At 37.4% G+C, this 25354-nt stretch overlaps 5 protein-coding genes across 12 annotated transcripts; 2 read left to right on the forward strand and 3 right to left on the reverse strand.

The window, feature by feature from the left end:
- Positions 3468 to 6129, forward strand: LOC109716567 (fructokinase-1-like). The gene is made up of 4 exons (XM_020242094.1): positions 3468 to 3936; positions 5060 to 5392; positions 5622 to 5738; positions 5865 to 6129. The coding sequence occupies exons 1-4, from the start codon at positions 3526 to 3528 to the stop codon at positions 6000 to 6002; spliced, it is 999 nt and encodes a 332-aa protein (XP_020097683.1). The 5' UTR covers positions 3468 to 3525; the 3' UTR covers positions 6003 to 6129.
- On the reverse strand, positions 6081 to 9556 carry LOC109716551. 3 transcript variants are annotated; one of them, XM_020242066.1, is made up of 7 exons: positions 9328 to 9556; positions 8628 to 8737; positions 8158 to 8337; positions 7829 to 8097; positions 7348 to 7458; positions 7212 to 7256; positions 6081 to 6420 (listed from the first exon to the last, which is right to left on the reverse strand). In XM_020242066.1, the coding sequence occupies exons 1-7, from the start codon at positions 9548 to 9550 to the stop codon at positions 6255 to 6257; spliced, it is 1104 nt and encodes a 367-aa protein (XP_020097655.1). In that variant the 5' UTR covers positions 9551 to 9556; the 3' UTR covers positions 6081 to 6254. The 3 variants fall into 3 exon arrangements, with proteins under 3 accessions (XP_020097655.1, XP_020097663.1, XP_020097672.1); XM_020242074.1 differs by having other exon boundaries at positions 8182 to 8337; positions 9328 to 9549; XM_020242083.1 differs by lacking the exon at positions 8158 to 8337 and having other exon boundaries at positions 9328 to 9554.
- On the forward strand, positions 10423 to 12721 carry LOC109716622 (15 kDa selenoprotein). The gene is made up of 4 exons (XM_020242162.1): positions 10423 to 10633; positions 11600 to 11658; positions 11804 to 11985; positions 12447 to 12721. The coding sequence occupies exons 1-4, from the start codon at positions 10468 to 10470 to the stop codon at positions 12520 to 12522; spliced, it is 483 nt and encodes a 160-aa protein (XP_020097751.1). The 5' UTR covers positions 10423 to 10467; the 3' UTR covers positions 12523 to 12721.
- LOC109716576 lies at positions 12999 to 16594 on the reverse strand. The gene is made up of 7 exons (XM_020242105.1): positions 16182 to 16594; positions 14547 to 14618; positions 14375 to 14442; positions 14119 to 14266; positions 13943 to 14026; positions 13506 to 13592; positions 12999 to 13341 (listed from the first exon to the last, which is right to left on the reverse strand). The coding sequence occupies exons 1-7, from the start codon at positions 16494 to 16496 to the stop codon at positions 13336 to 13338; spliced, it is 780 nt and encodes a 259-aa protein (XP_020097694.1). The 5' UTR covers positions 16497 to 16594; the 3' UTR covers positions 12999 to 13335.
- LOC109716583 lies at positions 20798 to 25079 on the reverse strand. Of its 6 annotated transcripts, none has more exons than XM_020242129.1 (9): positions 24906 to 25077; positions 24470 to 24546; positions 23840 to 23904; positions 23641 to 23738; positions 22874 to 22982; positions 22708 to 22721; positions 22470 to 22571; positions 22215 to 22378; positions 20798 to 21060 (listed from the first exon to the last, which is right to left on the reverse strand). In XM_020242129.1, the coding sequence occupies exons 1-8, from the start codon at positions 24975 to 24977 to the stop codon at positions 22229 to 22231; spliced, it is 687 nt and encodes a 228-aa protein (XP_020097718.1). In that variant the 5' UTR covers positions 24978 to 25077; the 3' UTR covers positions 20798 to 21060; positions 22215 to 22228. The 6 variants fall into 6 exon arrangements, with proteins under 6 accessions (XP_020097718.1, XP_020097712.1, XP_020097725.1 ...); XM_020242123.1 differs by having other exon boundaries at positions 20798 to 21107; XM_020242136.1 differs by lacking the exon at positions 20798 to 21060 and adding an exon at positions 21975 to 22072.

Below are 25354 nucleotides of genomic sequence, written 5' to 3' on the forward strand. Positions count from 1 at the left end.
CACACTGCGCGACATTTTCTCGAGTTATCCGGGCATTACCACATTATAATAGCATCATTAGCTAGTTACCAAACTTTCAATACCACGTTGCTCAATTAGAGACTATCATTACCACGTTGCTCAATAGGTTAAAGTCTTGACCTAATACTACCAGGTATATACAATATTATGTGGAAGTTCTCATACAACTCTTACCACGTTATTCTTCAAATATTAATCGCGTTTAACGTTTTTACTTAATCGTGAGGTCTTTCACCAATTAGTGTAATAAATTGCCTAAATGGTGCAACAACTGTCTAACCAGTACAAGAAAATTCCTTCGTGCAAGAACTTTTTTGTTTATATTTGTAATATTGTTTCCTAAATACTGTAAGTGGCCAAAAAATAGTGTAAGATTTTCTCTGTATTTGTTTATAATATGAATGTAAAAGTGCAACATCGTCGGAAATAATACTGTAAAATATTGGCTAATAGTGTAATACAGCTAAAAGCGGTGCAAGAATATAATGAATATACAGATATATTTACTATAAGGCGTAACAATGTAAAGAAATGGATCTCTTTATTAATATACAAGCAAATTATACATTGTCTTTGACGAAAACGCAACATATAATACACGTTTTGCATACAATACGATGTTCACAACATCAACTGTAACTTTCGCATCAACATTATTACTGAACAAAATTAGGCCTTCATTTTACAAAAGTACTGAATCATCATCAAAGCTTGCCGCAAATCCACGAGCACATAACAACATCTGAGGTTCCTCTATCGGAAGATGAAATGGCGAAGAGGAGAGGGCTCGCTCGGAGGGATATGTCGGAGCTTTATTTGCACTAGGCACTTTCGCATTGACGTTTTGGCACTACATTGTTCGTAAAGAGACAGTATAGTCAGGATAAATTTAGAATCTATCGATAAGAATAAAGATCTGGAAGAATTTAAGAACCTGGTATAGGGTGGTACCTCGTCGCAAATAAAGCACAGTACTTCAGATAGTGCGAATCAATCTTAACGCCTCCTTACTGGATGATACACTTACGACCGAGCCTCTTCTTCGTCGACGTCTCCTGCGCGTCTCTCCTCTCGTCTCGTGTACCTCCATCATCGCTGTTTCCTCGTCGCCGGTTGCCCAAGTGCCTGGAGAGTGCTTTTATAGAAACCGAACAGGCATTTGAGGAATAGAGTCGAGGTACTCCTTTATCCTACGTTGCGTAACCATTTAGGTAACCGACTATTAATGCTCGCGAAATATTAGTTTTCGTCGTGAACAGAAAGTGGCTAATGCTCACCTGAAGAGCCGTATTACTGTAACATCACTTTAAAATATCAATAAATCATTCAATCGTATAAAAATAGTGCAACAATTGCTGTAATAATAGTGCAACGTTAAGTAACAAAATGCAAAAAAAGTGCAATACTGAGGAGATATTAGAGTAACATTCGTCATAACAGTGCAACGCCTTTACGAGTAAAATTCGAAATAGTCGCTTTTACTTTCCCCGAGGCAGCTTCGATATAACCGCCGGTGTCTCCTATCCTCACAGAAGAGACGCTATAACGTAGACGCTACGCTACGTACTTTTACCAGCATTAAATGCGCGCGTGTGTTTGCTGGAGCGTATATCCACGCTATTCGCCAGACCGTGTGTTTGCTGTTCCATGAATCCATTGCACTATTATTGTGACATAGTTGCACCCTTATGAACTTAGTTCCACTTTTTTACCCTACGTTGCACTATTATTGTGACATAGTTACACCCTTATGAAATTAGTTCTATATTTTTCTGTCTGTACTGTCTTTTTCATGGTAGAGCGGAGCTCCAAATTGCCAAAAACAAATGAAACATTCCAGATAGTGCGAATCAACCTTAACGCCTCGTTGCTGGATCGTTTTTTCTTATCGCCTCGTTGCTGGATCTTAACCTCCGATCGATCGACCCTCCTCCTCCTAGCATTCTCCTTGCACTGGAACGACGCTACGGTTGCATGTTAGAAGGTTTGTTCCACCGTTTCACCCGCCGTAGAGCCTTCGCCTTGCACTATTAACCCTGGCGCGCGGAGGTATAGCGTCGCGGCGGCGGCGGCAATAAAGAGGCGGTGGAGCCTCCTCCTACTTCACACCGCTATATTCGACGTCACCATGTCCTTTCATTTGCACTATTACCTTAAGATTAAATTAAAAATTAACACCAAATCTGAGAATAAAGAGCCTTGGGCCTGTTGTAGGCGGGGGCGATAAGCGGCCGGGGCGACAAAGGACAAGACGAATTCTGAAATGCTTTAAAAGCTTGCGATAACTGTTTATCACGCGCGAGGCGTTGTCCCTATTATCACGTTACACTTCAGATGCTTTACTCTTTACCACGTTGGCTGGAGATATTGTCACGTAGGATCGGAGCAAGGTCACGTTTGTTTGGTATTAGTCAGTTTTAAAATGAAAGAGGTAAAGAATTATATTAGACTTGAATTTTCACGTTTACTTGCCGCAGGGGAGGTTTACGTCCGCTTCGCAGCCGAGGCGGCCTCCCAGCGACGGGCCATCCTGCCAGCCGCTACACGCTATTTTCTCAGCCGTCCGGTCCTTCGAGACGCCGCCCCGACCTACCAGCGGCCGCCCCAAGCCTCAAGCTCTCCCGGCTGTATTGCCGATTTGCTAACACATTTCAAAAAGATATTTTCTAGTGCGCAGGAAAACGAACAATTTATTCAAGTGTCAATTCGCGCTTATTATCACGTTCCGTCACAATTAATGTCTTTTTATAAAAAGTTTTCTCACGTTTCTTCGAGCATTCTCACGTTATGCCTCTTTATTGTCAGATAACTTAAAATAGATGCTCACGATGCTTCGAGCATTCTCACGTTATGCCCTTTTATTGTCAGATTAGTTAAAATAGATGCTCACGTTGCTTTGGACATTCTCACGTTATGCCAACATTATGTCACGTTAAGTCTAGTTTACTCAAGTTCTAAGAGGCGATTTCGCACATTGTCATACTATACATCGTGTTTTAANCGGGAGGCTATTGTATAGGAGGGGCATTTTGGTCAGGCGGCGGAAAAAGCGGACCGAATCTGCAAAAAGGAAAAAGGTGGCCCGATTTTGCAAAACCCCAAAATAAGTGGATTTTTTATGCAAATTGGCCTTATTATTATTATAGATAAAGTGTTACATGTATAATAAATTTTCCAAAAAGGCTAAAAACATGTGGGTGTAATTAGTAACAGTACTTATTCCACACCAATGCCTACCATTTTTGACCATTACATTTCCACCCACCCCACCTCACCCCCCCTACCCCAACCCCCTCTACATTATAATAATAATATATATATATTATAATAATACTCTTTGTATTTTGCAATTTTGTTGTTTGGTAGGGACACATGTGCAATTTGACCCTCTATTTAAACCCCCCAAACCATTCTCCGTGAACCTCTCTCCTTCATTCGTGGTGGTCGTCGTCGTCGTCCTCCTTGGTAGAGATTATAGAGATTAGGGATTTGTTGGGTGAATTAATGGCGATGATGGGGAACGGGGAGGGGGATAAGGGGATGGTGGTGAGCTTCGGGGAGATGCTCATCGACTTCGTGCCCACGGAGTCGGGGGTGTCGCTGGCGGAGGCGCCGGGGTTCCTGAAGGCGCCGGGGGGGGCGCCGGCGAACGTCGCCATCGCAGTGGCGCGCCTCGGCGGCCGCGCGGCGTTCGTGGGGAAGCTCGGGGACGACGAGTTCGGGCACATGCTCGCCGGGATCCTCCGCGCCAACGGGGTCTCCGACGCCGGCGTCGCCTTCGACTCCGGCGCCCGCACCGCCCTCGCCTTCGTCACCCTCCGCGCCGACGGCGAGCGCGAGTTCATGTTCTACCGCAACCCTAGCGCCGACATGCTCCTCACCGAGGCCGAGCTCAACCTCGACCTCATCCGCAGGGTACCTTCCTCTCTCATCTGACCCCTTCTTCTTACTCCTTATTATGATTATTTTTTTCAATCCGTTTTCCCCCCATTTTTAGGGATTAATCGAGGTGTTTTTCGATTCGTTTTGATTTCGATGTTGTTGTTGTTGTTGTTGTTCTTATCCTCTTCTAGAGTTCTAGTACTCGATTTGAAATGGTAACTTTTTTTTAAAAAAAAATTTGGGCCTTGTTTTTAGGGGATTAATTAAGGGATTTTTGTTTTTGAGATTTTAATTTGATTTAATTTAATTTGGATCTTGTTGTTGCTCTTGTTATTATACTATTTTGGTTATTTTAATTGTCATGTGATTCATCTGATTCTATCTCGTGTCCCAAAAAGAAAAAGGAAAAGAAAAGGAGAAAAGGAAAAGTAGGGATCTTTAATGTTTTTAACAAAAAGCGGGTCAAAGGTGTAGGTTTGATCAGATCCAGTTTTATTTTGTGACAAATATTTTGAAAAGTTACAATTTTGGAACAAATTACTGCAAATATTTTTGTTGAGATTTTAGAATCGTTTAAACTCTTTTTTTGGTTTGTTTTATTGATCAGATCTGATTCTTTTTGTAACAAATTGTCTAAAAAAAACTTTTTTTTTTTGGTTGTAAAATCTAAAACTCTCTTATTTTGTCATAATCGAGCACGAAAATTGATACGCTTTTTGTTAGATTCCGAGAATTATTGTTACGGATGGATCTACAGGTTACATAAGCATGATCAGATCCAATTCCATTTCTAATAGATTCGCCTAAAATTAACTGATTTTACTGCAAAAAACCATTATTTTGTCACAATTGACTACAAAAATTTTGCTAAGATTTTTTTTGTGTACTTCACACTTTTGCAGCATCAAATCCACTTTTGTTCTCGGATAAATAAATTCAAAAAATATATATATATTTTTCTCCTATTTAGTGAACTAATTTTTATGATTTATTATTCATTTTCTATTGATGGATCTTCAGGCTAGTTCTATCAGATCCAATTCTGTTTTGAAATAAATAATTAAGGGGAGAAAAAAAACCTAATTTTCATTGTATCAATTATCATGTTAGCCAATTTTCATGATTTGTGATTTGTATCCTATGGATGGATCATCAGGCTAAAGTGTTCCACTATGGATCTATAAGCCTGATTGCCGAGCCGTGCCGATCGGCGCATCTGCGGGCCATGGAGGTGGCCAAGGAGGCCGGGGTGCTGCTCTCCTACGACCCCAACCTCCGCCTCCCCCTGTGGCCGTCGCCTGAGACAGCTCGCGAGCAGATCCTGAGCATCTGGGACCAGGCCGACATCATCAAGGTCAGCGACGTCGAGCTCGAGTTCTTGACCGGCATCGACTCGGTCGAAGACGAGGTCGCCATGAAGCTATGGAGGCCGAGCTTGAAGCTTCTCCTTGTAACCCTTGGAGAGAATGGGTGCAAATACTACACCAAGGTATGATCTTCTTCTTGCGAAAGGCTCACTCATTTTGGGCTTATTGGAGCTTACATACAAAAGTGTTATGTGAGTAAAGCTGTTAAAAAAAAAGTTTATTTTGCATCTCGCTGTAACCTATAGCAAATGGTTCAAACTTCTGAGAATAAGAAAATCTGTTCCTAAAGTCGACGGAATCGATCAAATGCTGAACTAGAGCATCGGATGATGAATGAGATTATTCTTGCAGGATTTTCGAGGGTCGGTCGAGTCCTTCTCTGTGAAACAGGTTGACACGACCGGAGCTGGTGATGCATTTGTAGGAGCTATGCTCCGGAAATTCATCGAAGACGAATCAGCTTTGCAGGTGAGTGAAAACTAAGCAGCTTCATTTTAATCATGTTTCGAATGAATTGATCAGACTAGGAGATGAAAACACAACTTAGGGATAAACAAGATTTTTGTCGTTAAATTCAACAATAAAAATTTGCAGGATGAGAAGAAACTAAGGGAGGTGCTTCGGTTCGCGAACGCGTGCGGCGCGATCACGACGACGAAGAAAGGAGCAATCCCCTCCCTTCCAAATGAAGCAGAAGCCATGCTGCTGCTAGATAGGGCACAGAACACCTGAAGATTTACTACTATTATGCATTTTCCGATGCTTCCATATCCACGAAGTTTATTGTATTTTGACATAAATCAAGAGAGCTTTGATGAAACCATTCCTTTCTTTGAGATCTATTTTGAGATCTACAACATGATTGTGCCTCTCAATTTGTTCTACTTTTTTCTTTTTTGTTAGACAAATTGGTTGATTATGAATTAATGCAGTAACTGTTAAAGTGCACGTGAAACTTAATTTTACAATGGACTTTGAATTGAACTATAACACGATGGTTTGGCTATGGCTTTGGCTGTTCTCGATCTCCACCCGCATTGACGCCCAGATATGCTTGCTCCTCGCGACCTTTGCGGTCATGCGCGCGAGAAATGCCTCCATCCACGGCTCTTTATCTCGCCACGTGCTCAAACAGCAAGGAACTGTGAAACTGTGGAAAAGCAAAGGAAATCATATACTCAGATTACGATAGATTTTGATGGTATGGCCGATCTACAAAACTATAGGATGCAGGAAGTAATGAACAAATTAATCTACTAGTCATGGATATGTCAAGTTTGGTATAATAGTATTGGCTAGTAAAATCACATCTAAGTTGTTGCAGGCTGCATGTATGAAACTCATTTTTATTAGTAGACATGGATGTAAGTATTTGAGATACACATTCTGCATGATCTAGAGAGGTTGGATGATCCCAATTATAGTGTTTCTTGTCTAATTACAGAGATAATAGATGACGAGTACCTAATATCATGTAAAGAGTACTGTAAATACTACTAAAGCTTTTGTGATCCATTGCATACTCAAAAAGGACAAGATTGTTATTAAATTTTCAATAACCTTGTTGGAAGGAGAACTGTAAGGCCTATTTGGCCATGCTTCTGTTTGATTTTTGCCCTTTTTGGAAGCTTACATTCCCGGTGATTGAATGCCACTGCATTGGTTTATATGTTCTTCTTGTTATCATTAGCTAGCTTTTGACTTGCCCCATTCGGATACGAAATATGAACCTCTTTCGACAAAGTTACTAGTAAGTTTTTGTAGAATTTTTAGGGGCACAAATGCAAACAATCTACCACAATCGCAGAGAATTTGATTTAAAAACTAGAACATTAGAAGAGTAACCAAACAAGGCCTATATTTGTTATTGCCGGTTTTCAACCATCCATCCATTCATCCATCCATCACTTTAAGAATGAAGCTATGGACGAGAGAGCTCACCTCAGTAGTTCATATTCCGTAAGTCTCTCTCCAGGCTTTTGCTTTCTACAAAAATATAATCACGAAAACATGTAGCACTCCTTTCTAAAAAAAATTTATAGAGTGATCCAAATAAGAAGATGCACAAATGTTAAACCTGCTAACATAGACTCTGAAGATATGAAGAGACTGGTCTGAGAGATTCCGCATCGCTTTCTCGCCTTGCTCCCTGCTGAACAAATACGTCACTGGGTAACCTAGAAGCCACCTGCAGCGATTAAAGAAACAAGAGCTTGAGTCAAGGAGCAATTAAATAAATAATAGGAAAACATTGTCAATATCATGGTATTGTGAGCCATTAGACTTCCATATTTGGAGTAGAGATGGAACAACCACTTGAGAGGAACAAAAAGAAATGAGCAAAGGTCCAAGAAGAAAATTAACTGTTAACCACTATAAATTGCTAGTCTCTACTGAGTGGAGCATGCGGCTAAATGGACATTATGAACATTCGAGGGCAAACAAGGCAAGGGATGCAGCAGAGGTAGTGGAAAGTTGATGAACTAATAATCAGAGCTGTATTGACTGCAAAATTACGTCCTTAACATACTTGTAAAGATGCAATATTTAGGACTCACCCATTCAAGGATGGAAGGGTAATCCGAGCATTATGTAGGAAAGTACATAAATCATTAATATCCTCAGAGGCTTTCTCAGTACTATCACTGATGTAAGCCACATTAACATTCTTAGATTCCATCAATTCCTTTTCTGCAGTTACCATGGAAGGTGGTTCATCAGCTGGGAGATATCTGTTGGCTTCTTTCACTGGAAATACTGATGAAAATAGCTTTTGGATCGAGACAAATTCTGATATGAGCTCACTATCTTCTACGCTTGAGAGCATCTGCATGAAGAAACTTAGTAAATAATATTGAATAGAAAAAAAATGATTTCTAGACATTACTGCTTTACGGAAGATGGGAAGCACATTTGGAGGGTTTTGCTCGATATCCAGAAAAACAAACTGCTGCTGCTGCTGCCGGCTAAGGCTCCACGATACATGCTCAGCAAGTTCTTTGTCATGAATTATATAAGCCATATCGTCTATTACCATCACCTTCAGCTGGCGTAAAATAGCTGATTCCTGAAAACACCGTACTTTTAGTAGAATTGATTCTGAGAATCAGAAAGAATGTGTTGAAAAAGTCCATAACAGGAAGCCCCAGAAGCAGAAGAAATTGTTTGTCATGATTTAAATGTTGAGGACCAAATGAAACCATGCCATGAGTGAAGCATAAGCCTTGGAACTTAGGTGTGTGCTTCAGGTCAGGCGATAAAGATGCAAGAGAGGAGTAAAATTAAAGCTCTGAACAAGTACTTGGATAACTTAGCATGAAATTTGTAAAAGATATCGAGCTGAGGTAAAGTCGAAACCTTTCGAGCATGGTCGAGCAGCGCACAAAGATTCTCGTGGAGTTTAGGCATGATTCCACCATAGTCGACCAGCACCACGGGCCTCAGTCCAGTGCACAGGAACAGAATATCTGCCGATACAATACCTCAGAATTCGCACGAGAATCCGGGCCTATCATATGCCTACAAAGTGCTTGTTTAAATGACCCAGTGAAAGCACTTTTCAGAGTTCTACTTGTTCTAGATAAAATTGGCCCAACAACAACAATTTGGAAACTTTGTCTCTGTCTAATCTAGTCTAATCTCTGCTGGAGACGGGAAATGCTTCGTAATGCCCCCAAAATGTTATTTTTATGTACTGGAAATGTATTAACAAACTCATGTAGCATTCTCGAAGTGCGCTTCCAACATATGTTAACAACATACAAATGGGGATCGAGGAACAACAACAGCACTATTACTAGTCGTTTCTTACCAGATCATTCTTTTACCTAATTCTTTTTTTTTTAAGAATTACAAAACGTAGCTAATGTAGTTAGAATTGTACGATCGGAAAGCCAAAACCCACCAAAAATTCTTCAGAAACTGGGCCAAATTCAAAGACGAAGAAGAGGACTAATAATAACAATAATAATAACAATAATCCGAATAACAAAAAATAATTAGAAGCCGAAGAGGACGAAAAATTAAGGAATGAGGAGGAGGAGGAGGAGGAGGAGACCATTGAGGAGGCGGCGCTTGGGGCGGGGCCTGAGGCGCCACTTGATGCGGGAGAAGGAGGCTTCGATCACCCTCACCATATCGTCGTACGGCCCCGGATCCTCCATTTCCAGAGCTCGAGAGGAAGAGGGAGACGGAGAAGGAGAACGAGGAGGAAGAGGAGGGCTCCTACTATTACCACCACCACCACCACCACCACCACCACCATTATCACTACCACTCATGGCGAGGAGAAGAGTGAGGAGTCCTTTTTTTTTTTTTCTTTTTTTTTTTGTTTTTTTCCGTCCTAAACCTTTGATTTGTTACCTTGGAAGGTATTTATAGGGTGGAGGTTGTCGCGGCGGCGGGAAAGGGTGGGTCGGGGGATTTGGAACGTTCTATTTTTATTTATTTATTTTTTTTTTTGGCTTTGTTTTTGAGATTTTAGTCTATTATTTATTTATTTATTAAAGGCATGTTTGTTTAGACCGAAGTCCTACACGAAAGTCATGAGTGCGTGTAACTCGAAATTGTCCGCGTTTGTAGGGTAGCATCGATCTCCGACTTCCGTAGAGCTCACACGGCCTAGCACATATGAGACAGTCTCACGGGGCAGTGAGTTTAGGCACAAATGCATGACTCGCTCTTGTCACGCGCAAAGTTGAGTTCTGCCATACTAACGAAACTGGTTGTCTGCATTGGAGTGGACCTCAGCATTAAAACACACGTCCTTATCTCGCGATTTTCATAAGTATGGAGACGTAATTCATTTTTTTTTTTTTTTTTTTGGTGGTGTACAATTTCTTCACCATCAGATATTATTAATCATGTACTCATTGCTACCGCTGATGTTGATCATGATAAATTGGCGAGCTTCTATAATGTCTCTGCCGTGTCATTCGTGCCAACATTTCAGCAACCTTTTATGGGCCGAGAGCCAAACCTTGGGCATACAACTTGTGAAAGCCCAAAATTAGGATATTGGGCCGAATCAACACAAAATATATTTTCAGGCCTAATTTGCAAAATGGGTCTTATTTGGGCCCAAGTTCTAATTCGGATTCAAATAGAAGCCCGTGTATATCCTACCCGATCCGATAATAAGTAAAAGTGCGACGAAGCGAACGCGACCTAGAGAGCTGGGGAGAGGGAGACGACGACGATGGTGATGGATCGATCGATGGCGCTACGATTCCTCCTCCTCTGCGGCGTCCTCGCTCTCGTCCTCGGCGATCGACTCGGTGCGAGGGAGTGCGAGGATCTAGGGTTTACGGGCCTCGCCCTGTGCTCCGATTGCAACGCCTTCGCCGAGTACGTCAAGGACGAAGGTATCAGAGCTTCGGAAACACCCCTTAGATCGATTTGGAAACCCTAGGTTCAATGCTACCTGTTCGAAAGGTCCCTCCTTGTCGATCATTTTATGTGTTTTTTTGTTTTCATTTTTCTTCTTTTTGTTATTGATTTATGTGTGCGTGTTAGGAGCTCGGTGTTTGAATCATGGGAATGAGATGTACTTAGAGACTCCCCCTCAAATGCTCACCTATAGGCCATTATTTTATTTATTTTTTTTCGTTTTGGTGATTGATGCCCTTAACTTAACTTTTTTTCCTTTTTCTTTTTTTTTTGAATCAATGAATTAAACTTTGGGATCTGTTATGATCATTATTGATTTCATCAAATTTAATGACATATAGTTTTTTTTTGGTATATGAATGCAAAATGGATAATAGCTAATAGAGTCATTAGATGTAGTAAAATTTTCAACTTAACTGAACACAATCATCAAATAAAAAAATTAGTAGTTGAGGGAGTGTCAATAAAAATGGTTGAGGGAGTGTCAATAAAAATTAGTAGTTGAGGGAGTGTCAATAAAGAAGTAAAATTGATGAGTCTATTTCAAAATGGTTTGACCTCATGCTAGTTCCAGATTTATGCTCTTGATCTATTGGCAACAATGGTTGGAATTTGTTTGATATTATTAGAATTTGTTTGATAATTTATACTTCAATGTTCACTGGTGTCTAAACATGGCGTGGGCCATTTTTACGCTGCTCAAATTCGTTAAGACTTAAGATGTATTAATCGTGCAGTATCTTCTCTTCTTTCTTTCCCATGTAGTATCATCATGATCAAACAGTTTCAAGTTTTTGGCTCACAATCGAAGAATTTGAGACAATTTCTATCCTCTAAACATGTCTCGCTTTTCAATATTGGAACCTCGTGGCTCAAATAGTGTTAGTAAGTTTGATGGACGTGCGTTAAGTCCTAATCATTTAGCGATGTTTTGTGTACAGAACTGGTATCTGATTGCCGCAAGTGCTGTTCAGAGGATTCTGACGATTCCATCAGTAAGGTATGAAATTTGTGTCGGCCGATTATCTGCTTTCTGTTTGTCGGATTTTAATGTCTCTAGCTGCGCATCTGATGCATGTGAAACTACTTCCATGACTCAATTTACTGGAAGATTCAATAGTTTGATAGCTTTGTCTGCAACTTAGGTCACTTTCTCCGGTGCAATTCTGGAAGTGTGCATGAGAAAGCTGGTGTTCTATCCAGAAGTTGCCTCATTCATCGAGGAAGAGAAAGATGATTTCCCTTATCTGAAAATCCAGTATGCGTTTACTTCGCCGCCAAAACTCATCATGCTTGATAGCAACAGCCATCACACGGAAACTATAAGGTTCGTCCTCTTATTTAATGTCTAATAATTTCTCTCATTTTCCCTTTGTTGCAATGCTGGGTGTTTTGTTAACTATGAATGATCTAACTCCATTTAAGGTGTTTTGAGATGTATTTATTCATTGTACTCTGCATGATCCAATTACTCAGAATATGGAAAGTTTTACTGCGAGAGCTAACATGGTTTTTTCCGGCAACAAGTGGTTGTAGACCATAAAAGTGGTAGTGAATTCAAGTTTTAGACCCCATGTGTGGAGAGTCTGTTTTGCTATCTCTATCCCTCCAATGCCTATGTTGTGATAGGCAATTCTTTTTCCCCCCATCTTAAGAATGGTCTACTAATAAGTTGGTAAAGATGCATCTAATGAAATTGAATGGTTGAGCTCAGATTTGCTTTCTTAGCATTCGTCGAATAGTTAAATCCAAATGTTATGTTAACTCTCGGCTTGATTCCTCTAACAGAATCGACAACTGGAAACGGGAACACATTCGGCAATTCCTGAGGGAGAAGGTCAAACCCGGTGCAGCGGAGATCTAAAACTGAGCTTTACTTCTTTTTTCTTTTTTTTTCCCACTCATTTATCATCTTAGAACTTTTGTACCTTTATACTGATTCTTCTGTACTAAAGTTGCATTTGGTAGTTTGCATGTTGTGAATTTGGCAACTTACAAATCCCTGCTTCAAAGAAATGCTGGAACAAATTGTTGTTGATCAAGCACTCTAGGTTTGCTCCAAACTGTATTTTCGGTCTTTGTCACGCGCTATTAGATCTTGCTGTTGCTTCTGAGGGCAAACGTAGAAACACAGCCCGAAAATCGTTTTGTTTGTAAATGCTTGTTCTGGAGCAACTGCTCGACTTGCGCAGAGAAACATCTTAAATACTTTTTCCCCACAATGTATATTTTAACTCAAATCAAAACTGTCCAAAGAGAGATAGAGAGAGACCCACAATGTATATTTTAACTCAAATCAAATCAAAATTGCCCAAATAGAGAGAGAGAGAGAGAGAGAGAGAGAGAGAGAGGATGCACTTTGATAATAATTGGGAACTATGAGATAGAGGCAGAGCTCTACCCAGTAGTTCCTTGATTGGAAGGAGGATTACACTTTCAGATCAGAAAGGCTTCTAAACAACTGAGAAGATTTGCTGTTCAATATTTACATCTTTTCTTAAACAAGGGTAGCTTAACACTGATGAAAGCTACCTTTCTCTTCTCAGAAAGCTCAGTTCGATTTCATTATCGACAATTTAACGGAACTTTCCCGGGAGGTTCGAATCCTAACTTGCGGTCGGGCAAACGACTTCTCACCGACTCCATAGGAGTGAAATATTTCGAATGACGATAGCCTCTAGACCTGCAGGGCAACAATAAATCAGAGAATCCTTTGCCGAGTATGTAATAGACAAAACTCTCTTTTTTGTTCCCTTTTCTGAGAGAGAAAATGTAAAGACACAACTTAGGAATATGATTTTGAAGAAAAAAAAGGAGCAAATCAATCTACATATTGGATGTATATACCTGCCGCCGCCTTCGGCTTTGAAGGAGATAGCAGGAACGTAATATCACATAACATGGAAGAAAAAAGCCAGCAAACTGAAGAGAAACCTGAAAAGATGGAGGCATATCACATTTCTCTTTTACAGAAATATTACTAAAAATGCAAAAAAAAATTGATTTACAGAGATAATAAACATGTACATTTTTCGTATGGAGTTCTACAATGTTATGAAAACTACTAAAAATGAACAATGGATCGCCATTTTGGCAAGATTGAGGTGATAACAGCACAAAGAAAATGTCCAAAGCAAAAGGTCACTACAACTACATTTGTTTTTATCTTTGAATCAGTTAATGTCATAAATGTTGAGTAAAACTAAACAACAGGGTAAAATAACCACATTTTCTATGACATATTTTATTGCGAAAAAGTTCAAAAATGCAAAAAATAAGCTTACATTGAAGAGCGCCGATACATCCTGAAGCACACTAATATCCCTTGTGACCATGAGTATATGGCGTACGAGCAATAGTAGCATCAACTGCCAAAAATCACAGACCATGTTCAGGACCCTATGGTAGCGGTTAGGAAATCTAAAAGAATGATAAGAAAAAGAGATTAAATTTCGCGCACAATAAGAGCAACGGTGCGGCAACAAGCGACGCCAGTTGAATTCGCAGCTGCATAATCTTCATACTCGGCTTGTAGCAGCTCTTGTTCCGCAACAGCAATTGCTAGAAAATGGGAATCACGAAGATCGATCCGCGTGCCCCAGCCTTGTCTGATGGTGAGGAGAAAATAAACCATCGGTATTAACAAAACTGAGGGCATTGTACATAACAGCAGAGAAAAGGCCAAAAACCCTAAGACTAACACTCTTTTAGCGTACCTGATATCCACAGCCACTACATCAGAACCAGATCTTGCTGGGGGAAGAGAGTAGTTTGGCGCATAAACCTGTTAAAAGAGCAATTTAATGATTAAACAGGAAGAAAAGAAAGAAAGAAATTTGAAAGCCAACCTTTCTTAATAAAGTGCGAGAGAGGTAACTTAATACCAACCTGATTGCAGATTTCGCAAGTGATATCCCCTTTCTTGTTGCACCATCTTTGGATGCATTTCCTGTGAGCAAACTGCAAAATGATGGCGCATTTTAGTCGAAGAATTTTATGCTACTACACCAATATCTTTCAGAATGAACCTTCAAAAGCTAACATGTAAACCTAAAACACTCGAAACAACAAGACCGAATAAAGATGATGGATTTAGCACTGTGGAGTAGACACTGACAAAAATAATCAAAGGTAATGGATAGATACCCACGGCAATCAACTGAAGACCAAAACACACAGGAACAGGTAATAGCAACCTACATCCATTGCCAACTAGAAAGCAGAAATAGTATTCTGGTGAAGGGACAGATTAATGGAAACAAAGCGGATAATCAAAAATAAAACTGGGCCCAGAACATAAGAATTCTGAACCAATATATTACGCAACTCCGCTAATTGAAACCAAAGCAAAAGAACTAAAAATATTCAAATATTTCTCAAAAATTAAAGCACTAAAGGCCCAACTATTCACAATAAGACAATGAGAAGTTCATCATGCACACACAAGATAACATGCAATCAACAGTAGAATGACATTGACATGCAATCAACAATATAAGCCCATTGTGCATAGGAGATCAAAATTTCAGTTATTACAACAATTAACCACCCCAGACCCTTCTAAATATTTCGAACAATTCAAATGAAAATGTTCGCATTTGTGTAATACTTGGAGAATGACTACATTTTTATAGCTGTCCAAAATTGTGAACTAACAAAATTAACACAACATAAATGACCTTAAGGCAAGGAATATGAGAAATTGTGAAGTCCATGAAAACAATTTTAACCAAAGTAACAAAATGAAGGTGTGCAAAATTTTTTTACAGCCAAATAATGGATAATCGCAGAAAAAAATTAAGCACATAAGAATGGTAACATGCATGAAACCTGAAATTTTCAGAAAAGATTAAATTTTATTCAACATTACGAGGAGAACATAAATAATGATAAAATCATATACATATCTCAGTAAAAGCATTCGATTAGGGGGGGGAGGAAAAGAAGTAGAATTTGCAGATAATGAAAGAAATACATGAAGGTCACACAAAAAATCAAAATACCCTGTTTTTTCCCCCAATGTTTACAGTGAAAACAAGCAATTTGATCCAACAAAAAAAAAAAAAACCATCTTTCTCAGTAATATAACAAGTGAAAGACTTAGGTTTGAGATAGTTAGCCTTCACACAACCAGAAGATTCACCTGGAACACACATGCAAACCCAATATCCACCAAAAAATAATTAGAATTCCCAGTTAATTCTTGGTATAATTAATCCGCCAAAAAAATCAACCCAAAAATAGAAACTTTCCAGCCCTAAGATAGAATCAGCAAATCACAAACAGGAAACTTAAAAAAAAACCAAAATCCATTTCTCCCCAAATTGTCGAAAAAAAAGAGCAGCTCAATTTGGAAAATATCAGTTCAACTTCAACTTCAACTCAGAATCATCAACACCACAAAAAAAAGGGAAAAATCTCGCCTTTTTCCCACAAAACCCAAATTAGTTCAACAAAAATTAGTCCTTTCAACACTTAGAGAGAGAGAGAGAGAGAGAGAGAGAGAGAGAGAGAGAGAGAGACCTTGAGGGTTCCACTACAAGCGCAGGGGGACTCCATGTCGCTCTCCCTCCCTTCCTCCTGGCATATCCTACACTCGATCACCGCATCATCCCCCTTCTTATTCCTCTTACTCTTGCTCTTATTCCTCCCCGTACTCCCCTTCCTACTCCCCCTCTCCGAGCTCCCCCCCTCCTCCACCTCCTCCCCTCTCACTCCCCCCTCCACCATCGCCGCTGCTGCTTGAGCTCCGCCGCCTCCGCCTCCGCCGCCGTGCCCGGAGTCGAAGCACGCGGAGGCGATGATCTTGTCGACGCACACCATGAAATCGCCCACCATCTCTCTCTCTCTCTCTCTCTCTCTCTCTCTTCTCGCCTCGTTACGACCGAGAGAGAAGCAGGGGAAAAGGTCAGGGGGAGGAGGTTTAGAGAGGAGAGAGAGAGAGAGAGAGAGAGAAAAGAAGGACAAGGCGAATGGGAAGGGTGAAATGACGAGAATGCCCCTATTAATTAGCGGGATCCTAATTAGGAATTAGTGACTCGGTTTATGATAAGCCTCGCTTTAATTAGTAGGTGTGTATAATATTAAGCTTTTTGTTTTCTGTACGTTTTTGCTTTTTTTCTATTATTATTATTATTTTTCTTATTTTCGTTTGATGATCAGTGAAGAAGAATTCAATGGCTTCTTCATTTTTTCTTCTCATTAATTTATTATTGATTTTGTATATCAATAGTCCTTTTTTATTATTATCTTTTGCGAGTTCTCATAAAGCACTATAAAATGTACTTTATTTATATTTTCTATAAATATTTTTTGACTATCAAATAATTATCAATATAAGCTAATGAACATAACATTTCATGGCACCATTACTTTAAAAAACAAGAAAAAAAGAAAAAACAAGGGTAACATCCTTTTTTGTTGTGTTCAATTATGCTTTGTAATTGATGAAGATTGATGCACCCAAAAAATATTTATAGAATTTTTTTTTTCTTTTTTTAAATGAATCCAAAACCAATTGATGAAGCAAACCATTGAATCTCTTCATAGTATTTTTGCTCCTCAAAAAGTGCTTCTCCACTTAGCTAAAACTTGCTTTTTTTGCTTCTTGCTCCTTAAAAGCAACTCTTTGTTGATGTGTAAGAAATGCAAGTGGCCAATTTGTACACTTGGGTTTTTGTTACTTTTTATCATCTAGAAGGTGGATCACTTTAAAGTACATTTTAAGGTTCTTTTTTCCTTTTTTTTTGCCTTGAAATATGATGCAAATAACCAAAAATAGATGATTTTTGTTTAATTTACTTTCCCATTTACAAATACGAAGAACTTCATTTCAATGAAATGGATATAAATGCGAATCGGATGCCACTCTCAGATATCCTAATTTCGTAGTTCCTAGATAAGATATATAGAATAGATGATTGCTAATTTATGTTCAATTTACTTTTCCATTTACAAATGCGACAAATTTTATTTGACTGAAATGGATATAAATACGAATCGGAGTCTTAATTTCGTAGTTCCTAAGTATGATATATAGAATTACACAACTTTCTAAAAAAAATCATGAAAAATTTAGGTTTTTAAGCTTAAAAAAAGTATTATGATACATCCAATCGTGCTGAATTGCATTGTTGGTACAATTAAAAGTTGTATATAAGTGTCAAAAAAATTGCTTTTGAAGATAAACTTTTTTGTACTACTACTACTACTATTATTATTATTATTATTCTTAGAACATGTTGCTCTATATTTAGATAGAATATCCTTATCCACAGGACCACATATGGATTTGGATTTGGATTTTTTTTTCCCCCATACATAAGAAGATGCTTAAATGGATTCATCAAGCTTTGATAACATGAGATTATATACATATGAAATGGAAAGATTATATTATATCCTCCTCATTAATTAATTTTCACTCCTTTTAAAAAGTTCTAAAGCATTTTTTTTCCCCCACTATATTTGTGCCTAAATAGTTGGTAGGAGAACTCAATATGTAGAAGCCAATTTGCCCAAAGTTTTAAAGTTAGAGAAACAAATTTTTAATAGTGATTTAGGGAGAAGTTTTCATGTTGATTATTATTATTAAGGCCTTAATCTAAGGTTTTTTTTTCAAACCCTCCCTAGTGGTTATAAAATGTTTAGGTCTTCTTTGGCTGCGCTTAATATTCTTTTTCCTCCAATTCAAATTATGTAAAATTTGACACATTGGACAATGCGCTTTTCTATCTTTATCATTATTTTTTTAACATGTGAGCTTATTTTCTTTTCTACAATATAAGGAACAAAAAAAAAAAGTTAATTGCATACAGCTTTCTATAAACATAGCAAATTACAAATATATTCCTATAAAATTTAACTTTTTTATGTTATCTCTACAAAAGTTCAGTAATATTTATATTTATCCTTATGGTGAAATGATCGTTACGGAATAAAAGTACTTAAACCGGAAAATGGTATGCTTTATAAGAATACTTTAAAACATATAGATATTGGTTTGGATAAACGAATCTGGATATGAATACCGATATGGATTTAAATCACAAATACAAATATATACACATATTGGAGAAATGTAATTAGGGAAGTTAAAGAAAGGATACTACACCCATTTGCAAACCTTAATTTCTTCTTAAGCAAAACATGTAGTGTACATAATAAAATAACAATAAAAGGTCCCTTTTGCATGGAAAACTAAGCTAGATCTCTCTTGTGGGGCTTCCCAAGCTCACAAGCAGAATAATGCAGGTGAGACTTTTATGATGATTGTTACACAAATAATATCATAACCTCAGCATCTTCATCTTATCCACCTTGTTCTCCAAAAATAATAATTTGGTCTCCCACTTTCTAAGTTTTCTCATCCCCACATCTTCCCCCAAAAATAGAGGAAAAGGAAAAAGAAAAAAAAAGGGCCACACTCTCTCAAGTAGTTGAGTGTTGACACATCCAACTCACCTCTTTTTCTCTAACTTATTTTTAAATATAAAATATTAAAGTATATCTTCTTTGGCAGCTTAAGATTTTAGAGAAAAAATCATATGATATGAAAACAAAAAGTTCTTAGTAGGTGTTACTAAACCCATATAATATTTTTTGTTTAATTAAAAATTGCATCTTTAAAATATTAATACATTGTTGTTTGGCAACTTAAACTTCTAAGTTTTCAGAGCAAATCAATTCTTCCATTTACTAGTATTGATAAATCCAACTCATCTCTTTCTCTCACTCTAAATCAATCTTTTTCTACTCTCACCTTCTCAAAAGAAAACTATTGTCAAATATCTGTCATTTATTCTATCTTTGCTTGTCATTGCTACTCTTTATCTCAAACATATTTAAGGTTCATCCAACCTCTCAAGTTGACTCCTCTTCACCACTAGTCAATCATATTATTATAAAAATTTATAATAAAAGGGCAAAAGGACAGCTTGTACTCCTTAATCATGTCCTATTAGGTGTTTGGTGACTAAACCATGTTGAATTTTGAGAATGGGATCACATTTAGGTTGAGTAATAAGTACTCATGATCACAAAGTTAATATTTTCACATGAATGGGGATGTGGTAACAATAATTAAGAAGGCATTTGATACACATTGAATAATTGTAAGTCAAATTAATGTGGTCATCATATAATATGCTCTGTTGTGAGGTTTAAGCTATTAATTACTGCATTGTTTTCTTCAAGAATTCAATGGCCATGTTTAGGTGACCAACTAAACTTTGTTTCTAGTATAATAATATTTGTGTTATAAACCAAATTTAAACTATGGTACAAGAGTGTGAATTAATTTCTTTCTCTTCCTTCAAGGTACCATCTCTCCACTTTTTTGGAACCTTTAATATTTCAAAAAATAGGTTAAGAGTCATAAAATATTACCAACTTCAACTTGGAATTTTTTTAAAAAAATTTTTACCCATAAATCAAGATCTGAGATTCAAATAGCAACTAGGAAAAAAACTAGTGGATTTACTTTGAGTAGAATGGCTATCCAATAATGACTTAAACAATGAATTGATGATATGTTAATATATTATAAATTCTATTATAGGGATATTAGGTGATCTATAATTGGTAGGTAGATGGCATAATAATTCTAGCAAGCAACCAGCCTTATCCAGGCAAATTATTTAAACTATTTAATTAACTCCTCTATAAATGATTTCTTAAGGATACAATAATTGAAATGTATACACAATTTCTTAAATTAAATATTGTTGCAGTTGCAGGGTTCTCCAAAGAATATCACTAAAGATGAAGGAGAAGTGTTGTAGAGTTCCTTATTCATGGTAAAATGATGAGGCTCTACTAATGAATGACTTAAGCTAGTAAAACTCCAAGTCATGTATGATCTCTTCTCAAAAAAAAAAAAAAACTCAAAAGTCATGTATGATCAATAATGGATGGGCATCAATAACTTTTGTATGATTTAAGCTAGTAAAACTCAAGTCATGTATGATCTCTTCTCAAAGAGAAAAAAAAAGAAAAAAAAAGAAGAAGATACTTTCCTTAATTCAACTAAAGGCCTTGTAACTATTTATAAAAACTATCCATAGAACAACGCAAATATCATGATTATCGGTTAACCTCACACTTCTATCTTAATCAGTATTTCATGGACCACATCAAAATATTGGAAGCTGAATCAGATATATATTTTTCTCTTTCTTGCAATTAAACAGGAGCAAGCATGCTGTAACACAACCTTTACCATATTGAAAAGCTGTGACCTTTAGTTAGGTTTAAAGGCTCTACAACCACATGACAATAATGTAGGGGTATAAGTCAAAGGAGTACCAGAAAAGTGGCATCATCAGTTCTTTTGCTGCTGCTTTGTTGTCACCTGATGAGCCTCATTCCTTTTATCTGTGAGACCACCCATCACCATTATTTTCTACACAAGTGGTAGGTCAGGGTGAGACAATTTGGACAACCCCACTCCTGTTTAGACACACAAAAGAAACCATTCATCTTTCTTTCTCACTTTTCTTTTCCTCCAGGAGGAAAAAAATTTAACTTTGAGAACAACTTTATTCAAGGGTAAGTGTTGCATCTTAGCTTGGTTTGTGCCTCCATCGAAGTGATGTTCGAGAACAACGGTTTGGGGGTGCGTTATTTCTCGTCGTATAAATTGTTTCAACATCCAAATATGATCGTATTAGCTTTTCAATTCATACCTACTTCTCAAGTAGAGAAACTATACAAGAAGTCGGGGAAAAAAAATGAAATTAAATAACTACATTGCAATACTTTCTTTTATTGTTCATGGAGCAAACATGTTGAACCTTGCCATTGTTCAAGCTTATTTCCTATGAGAATAGCAATACAAGCTATGTAAATAACCAAATAGGAAATGAACTTATTTGTTTGGGGTATATATTTGTCTTAAAAAAGCTAAAGTATGCATACAAAGAAAAAGGGGACAAAGGAGGGTGTACCACTCAGGGAATTCATTGCTTAATTTGTTTGGATGCATAAAGTATCACCTAAAAGAAGAATCATTTTCTACTTGTGGTCCTCACAAGCCACAATTCTCACAAGCTCTCTTTTTAATTCTATTTTATTTGTGACACGTTTTAGTATTTTTAATTTTAAAAAATAAAAGAAAGGTAGAATTAGTGCAAACAACTTTTTGGGTAATCTAGTTGAAATACTAGTAATAATGCAAGCCATAAAAGATATAATCCTTCTCATTTACTTAAACTTATTAAGTTATAACCCATCACATTATGGCAACCTACATAACTTCGGTTTCAGAGAAATACCAATAGAATGGCGACTTTTCAAATGAAAACGTAAAAACAAGCGGAACTAAACAAGCCTTTCATTTCTCAATGCAAATAAATCATTTACCGCTGGTTCTGAATACAACCAGTAATTTTCCATTGCCAAGAATTTTTTCCCCCCCTATGAAGCAACAAAATTTAGTCGATTCACTACAAGATCAAGATATTTGAGGATAGTTTTCAAAGATAGATCATGTTTCCAAGATCATGACAAACAAATACATCTCCAGGAAAGAAAAGAATCTCTATATGTTAGGGGCACCTGTTTGTACATGGCTAAGAGGAGCTTGGTTCAGTTGTTTCAGGGTCTGATTTTTCGAAATTAATTGTAGCATTGAACCCAAATTCTGAGCCAGGTTCAAAAGCTGATTCAAGTTCCTCTGCTGATTGGAGTGTCTTAAATTGGCTCTTCACCTTCAACTTCTCCTGATAAAATAGCAATTTTTTAAAAATATATTAACAACACTGCACCTTATTAACTTTAATCATTGGAATTAAGAAATCTCATTATACTTGCCTTCTTCACATAGTCTCCTATGGTTGTACTAACAACCTCTTGGATAAGGAACTTAGTAACGCGGTCTTTGCCAAGGATCTGTAGTAGAAAGCTCTTTGGCACCTGCATCAAATTTCAGCAAATATGCTTTGTGTAATATATTCCTACCACATTGAAATATCCAATGTCAAGAAGAGTAAGCAATTTTTAGATAAATGCTATAAGGATTGGACAAAACAGGAGATTACAAGCAACTTACATTGGATGTTTTTCCTTTGGTTGTCCAGCAATCATGCAGAAACAGGAAAGAGATGCTCTCGGATCAGGTAAGTTCATGGAAATTCGCTTTAGTAGCTAGATAAAAGGTGATGGCAAATGCTAAGCAAGAACAACAGGTAAAAGCTGAGTAAAGTGAGCAAGCTCACCTCCTTTCATCCGACGAAACCCTGGAATAGGGGGTGCAGTGCGAGCCAGGTTTGTCAGAACTTCGTCAAATGCTTTTTGCGTCTCCTCCGCAGTCAAGTCCACTCTAACCTGATAGCAAAGTTATGGATAGTGTTATCAAATACAGTTGAGTTAAAATCTAATAAGACAAAAGCATTCATATTGATTTTAGTAAGACAATCAGGGGGCTCTTCTAATTCTGGTCACTCCATATTCCAAGGACAACTATGCACCAGTTACTTCATAATCTAGAGGAATCCATGTCCAATACCTTGTTATGTAAATAATCATTGGATAGTAGTGGAAATGCTCGAACATTTTCAAGAATCTGAATTCTTAGAATATATTCGAAAATATAAATACAGTTCTATAGTCTATCTACTTTCATACTTTTCAATGCAGGGGTTACGATATCATTAACCTTTTCATGCAGATATCATCTTTTTAATATATTAGTAGATTATAATACCAAAAATTTGAGTCTTTCAAGTATTCTAGTAATGCAAGAAAGCGACATATTTTCTCAACATTTTAACCTATCTGTGAATTTCTCACGTACCCCTGGTAAAAGGATACCTCAAAAGGAAGCGAGCCAAGAAGGTTACTAGTAAAATTAATAGATGACCCTGAGAAATTTCTAGTGCAAATAATTAAACAAGCCGGGAAATTCATAGCCTACTACAGGGACGCATTGGTGACGAATATTAACGTGCCTGCCGAAAACTAAGAGTCCAAGTCACATGCTCACATGGATCTTCTCGTCATCACGTGACTCAACAGCGACCTTAACATTGTCCAGTGATATGTCGTTCTTCTTCTTCTGATCAGTAATTGATGCTTCTAAGCCTAAGCCATTAAGCATGTGATTGTTAAAGTAAATCAAGTAAAAATGAGAGAATGAGAATAAGTAGTCCATATGCCAAATTTTTGATAAAATTGAATTTCACCTGAACCAACAGCAAAAGTAGTAAGAGACAAATCCCTCAATTTTCTTCCACTAGAGAGCAATAACCTAAGAATAGACACACAACAAGAATCATTTTAGAACAGGAGGCGGAAACAAGTCAATCTTACTGCCCCTTTTGCATTATTTGTTCATTACTTTGTATACATTTGTAAGCACAACCTAAGGGCTAAAACAAGATAAAGAGGTAACCTAAGAGCGACGATTTTCATATATAAACACCTGTGTTTGTAAGCAATGTAAGTATTATAGAGTTTCTAGTTGGAGCAAGGATGAGCTTATGGGCCCCAAAAGCAAAAGTTCTGATTTTGGAGCGATAGCTGTTAGCTTCAGATGGAAGTTATTGGACTTGCAAGGGTTCTAACAAAGAGCTGATGTGGCTTCCCAAAATAGCTCTAATCAAACAACACTTCTGGAAAACGCCGAGCTGAGCCAAACAAATCATAAATCACGACAAGATGAAGGAAGCATCCACCCAAAGAGGAATAAAAAAAGAAAAAGAAAAAGAAAAATAAGGCGATAATAGGCTATTCGTAAGCTCCTATATCAGATTCAATCAACAAAGAGTTTTTACTCACTCTGCATTACTAGGTAATAGGAAGTTAGAATTTACCTTTGATTTGGACGTTCCCATGAACTAAAAGTTGTAATTGAAGAATCAAGGATTTTTGTGCTTGCCAAAACCATCTTCTGCAATGAATGGATTAAACAAATTATATGATCTTATTGTTAAACAATTTCTCAAAAGCAATGATGCTAAAAAACACATTCCATGGCATGCTAAATCAACATAATCTACAAATAACCAATACCATAATCTCCAAATATCATAACTACATACAAAAATTCGCACCTTCATATCATTCACTTACTAAAAGCAGGTTTTTTTACTGGATAAGAAATGAAAAAAGTTCTCTTTTACGCATCAAAATTTCAAAATATTAAATGGGTATCCTAATGTTGGATTCTAAGCCAAATAAAAGTGTTTGCAATTGATGAAAAAAAAATAAAAAAAAACTTCTATTAAAGGAGTTAAAAAAAGGAAAAACCTGAAGGGGAATAATATGTGTTCGTCCAAATTGAATCTGCGGACAAATTACTGTCGTTGCCATGGTAGCCATAATTTAATCTCACAAAGCTTTCGTAAGAACCCCAAAAAATTTCCAAAATGGAGGGGGTAAAATAAAAAAAAAATCTATAATCCCCTAAAAATAAAAGCTTAATATGAGGAAGAGGTTTTTCCCCTAATACCCTACACCTTATCCCACGAACCGGCGAAGGGATTTGGATGATTTGACTATTATGCCCTCCACATTTTTAGAAATTACAACGAATTGTTTAGTCTGACGAAGTCGGCGACGGATTCACGTAGTAGAATAGAATACGGCGCTAAATCGGAACTGGTTTGCTTGCGTTTTTACGGATTCAGGTTGTGGAATTAAAAAGATATTATGAGAGATCTTTTTGATGTTCACGAACAGATACATTGTGTTTAGTT

This window comes from Ananas comosus, linkage group 1, assembly GCF_001540865.1.
Source record: "Ananas comosus cultivar F153 linkage group 1, ASM154086v1, whole genome shotgun sequence".
NCBI lineage: Eukaryota > Viridiplantae > Streptophyta > Magnoliopsida > Poales > Bromeliaceae > Ananas > Ananas comosus.

Coding starts and splice junctions, on each gene's coding strand:
- LOC109716567 (XM_020242094.1), top strand. CDS start 3,526: ATGGCGATGATGGGGAACGGGGAGGGGGATAAGGGGATGGTGGTGAGC. Junction 5,393..5,621: donor GGTGCAAATACTACACCAAG/GTATGATCTTCT, acceptor TTATTCTTGCAG/GATTTTCGAGGGTCGGTCGA. Junction 5,739..5,864: donor AAGACGAATCAGCTTTGCAG/GTGAGTGAAAAC, acceptor AAAAATTTGCAG/GATGAGAAGAAACTAAGGGA.
- LOC109716551 (XM_020242066.1), bottom strand. CDS start 9,550: ATGAGTGGTAGTGATAATGGTGGTGGTGGTGGTGGTGGTGGTGGTGGT. Junction 8,738..9,327: donor CAAGCGCCGCCTCCTCAATG/GTCTCCTCCTCC, acceptor TTGTATCGGCAG/ATATTCTGTTCCTGTGCACT. Junction 7,459..7,828: donor ACCCTTCCATCCTTGAATGG/GTGAGTCCTAAA, acceptor TAATCGCTGCAG/GTGGCTTCTAGGTTACCCAG.
- LOC109716622 (XM_020242162.1), top strand. CDS start 10,468: ATGGTGATGGATCGATCGATGGCGCTACGATTCCTCCTCCTCTGCGGC. Junction 10,634..11,599: donor CGAGTACGTCAAGGACGAAG/GTATCAGAGCTT, acceptor TTTTGTGTACAG/AACTGGTATCTGATTGCCGC. Junction 11,986..12,446: donor CATCACACGGAAACTATAAG/GTTCGTCCTCTT, acceptor TTCCTCTAACAG/AATCGACAACTGGAAACGGG.
- LOC109716576 (XM_020242105.1), bottom strand. CDS start 16,496: ATGGTGGGCGATTTCATGGTGTGCGTCGACAAGATCATCGCCTCCGCG. Junction 14,619..16,181: donor CTTGTAGTGGAACCCTCAAG/GTCTCTCTCTCT, acceptor ATCATTTTGCAG/TTTGCTCACAGGAAATGCAT. Junction 14,267..14,374: donor GTAGTGGCTGTGGATATCAG/GTACGCTAAAAG, acceptor CCTCACCATCAG/ACAAGGCTGGGGCACGCGGA.
- LOC109716583 (XM_020242129.1), bottom strand. CDS start 24,977: ATGGCTACCATGGCAACGACAGTAATTTGTCCGCAGATTCAATTTGGA. Junction 22,983..23,640: donor GTGATGACGAGAAGATCCAT/GTGAGCATGTGA, acceptor CTTTGCTATCAG/GTTAGAGTGGACTTGACTGC. Junction 22,379..22,469: donor TAGGAGACTATGTGAAGAAG/GCAAGTATAATG, acceptor CTATTTTATCAG/GAGAAGTTGAAGGTGAAGAG.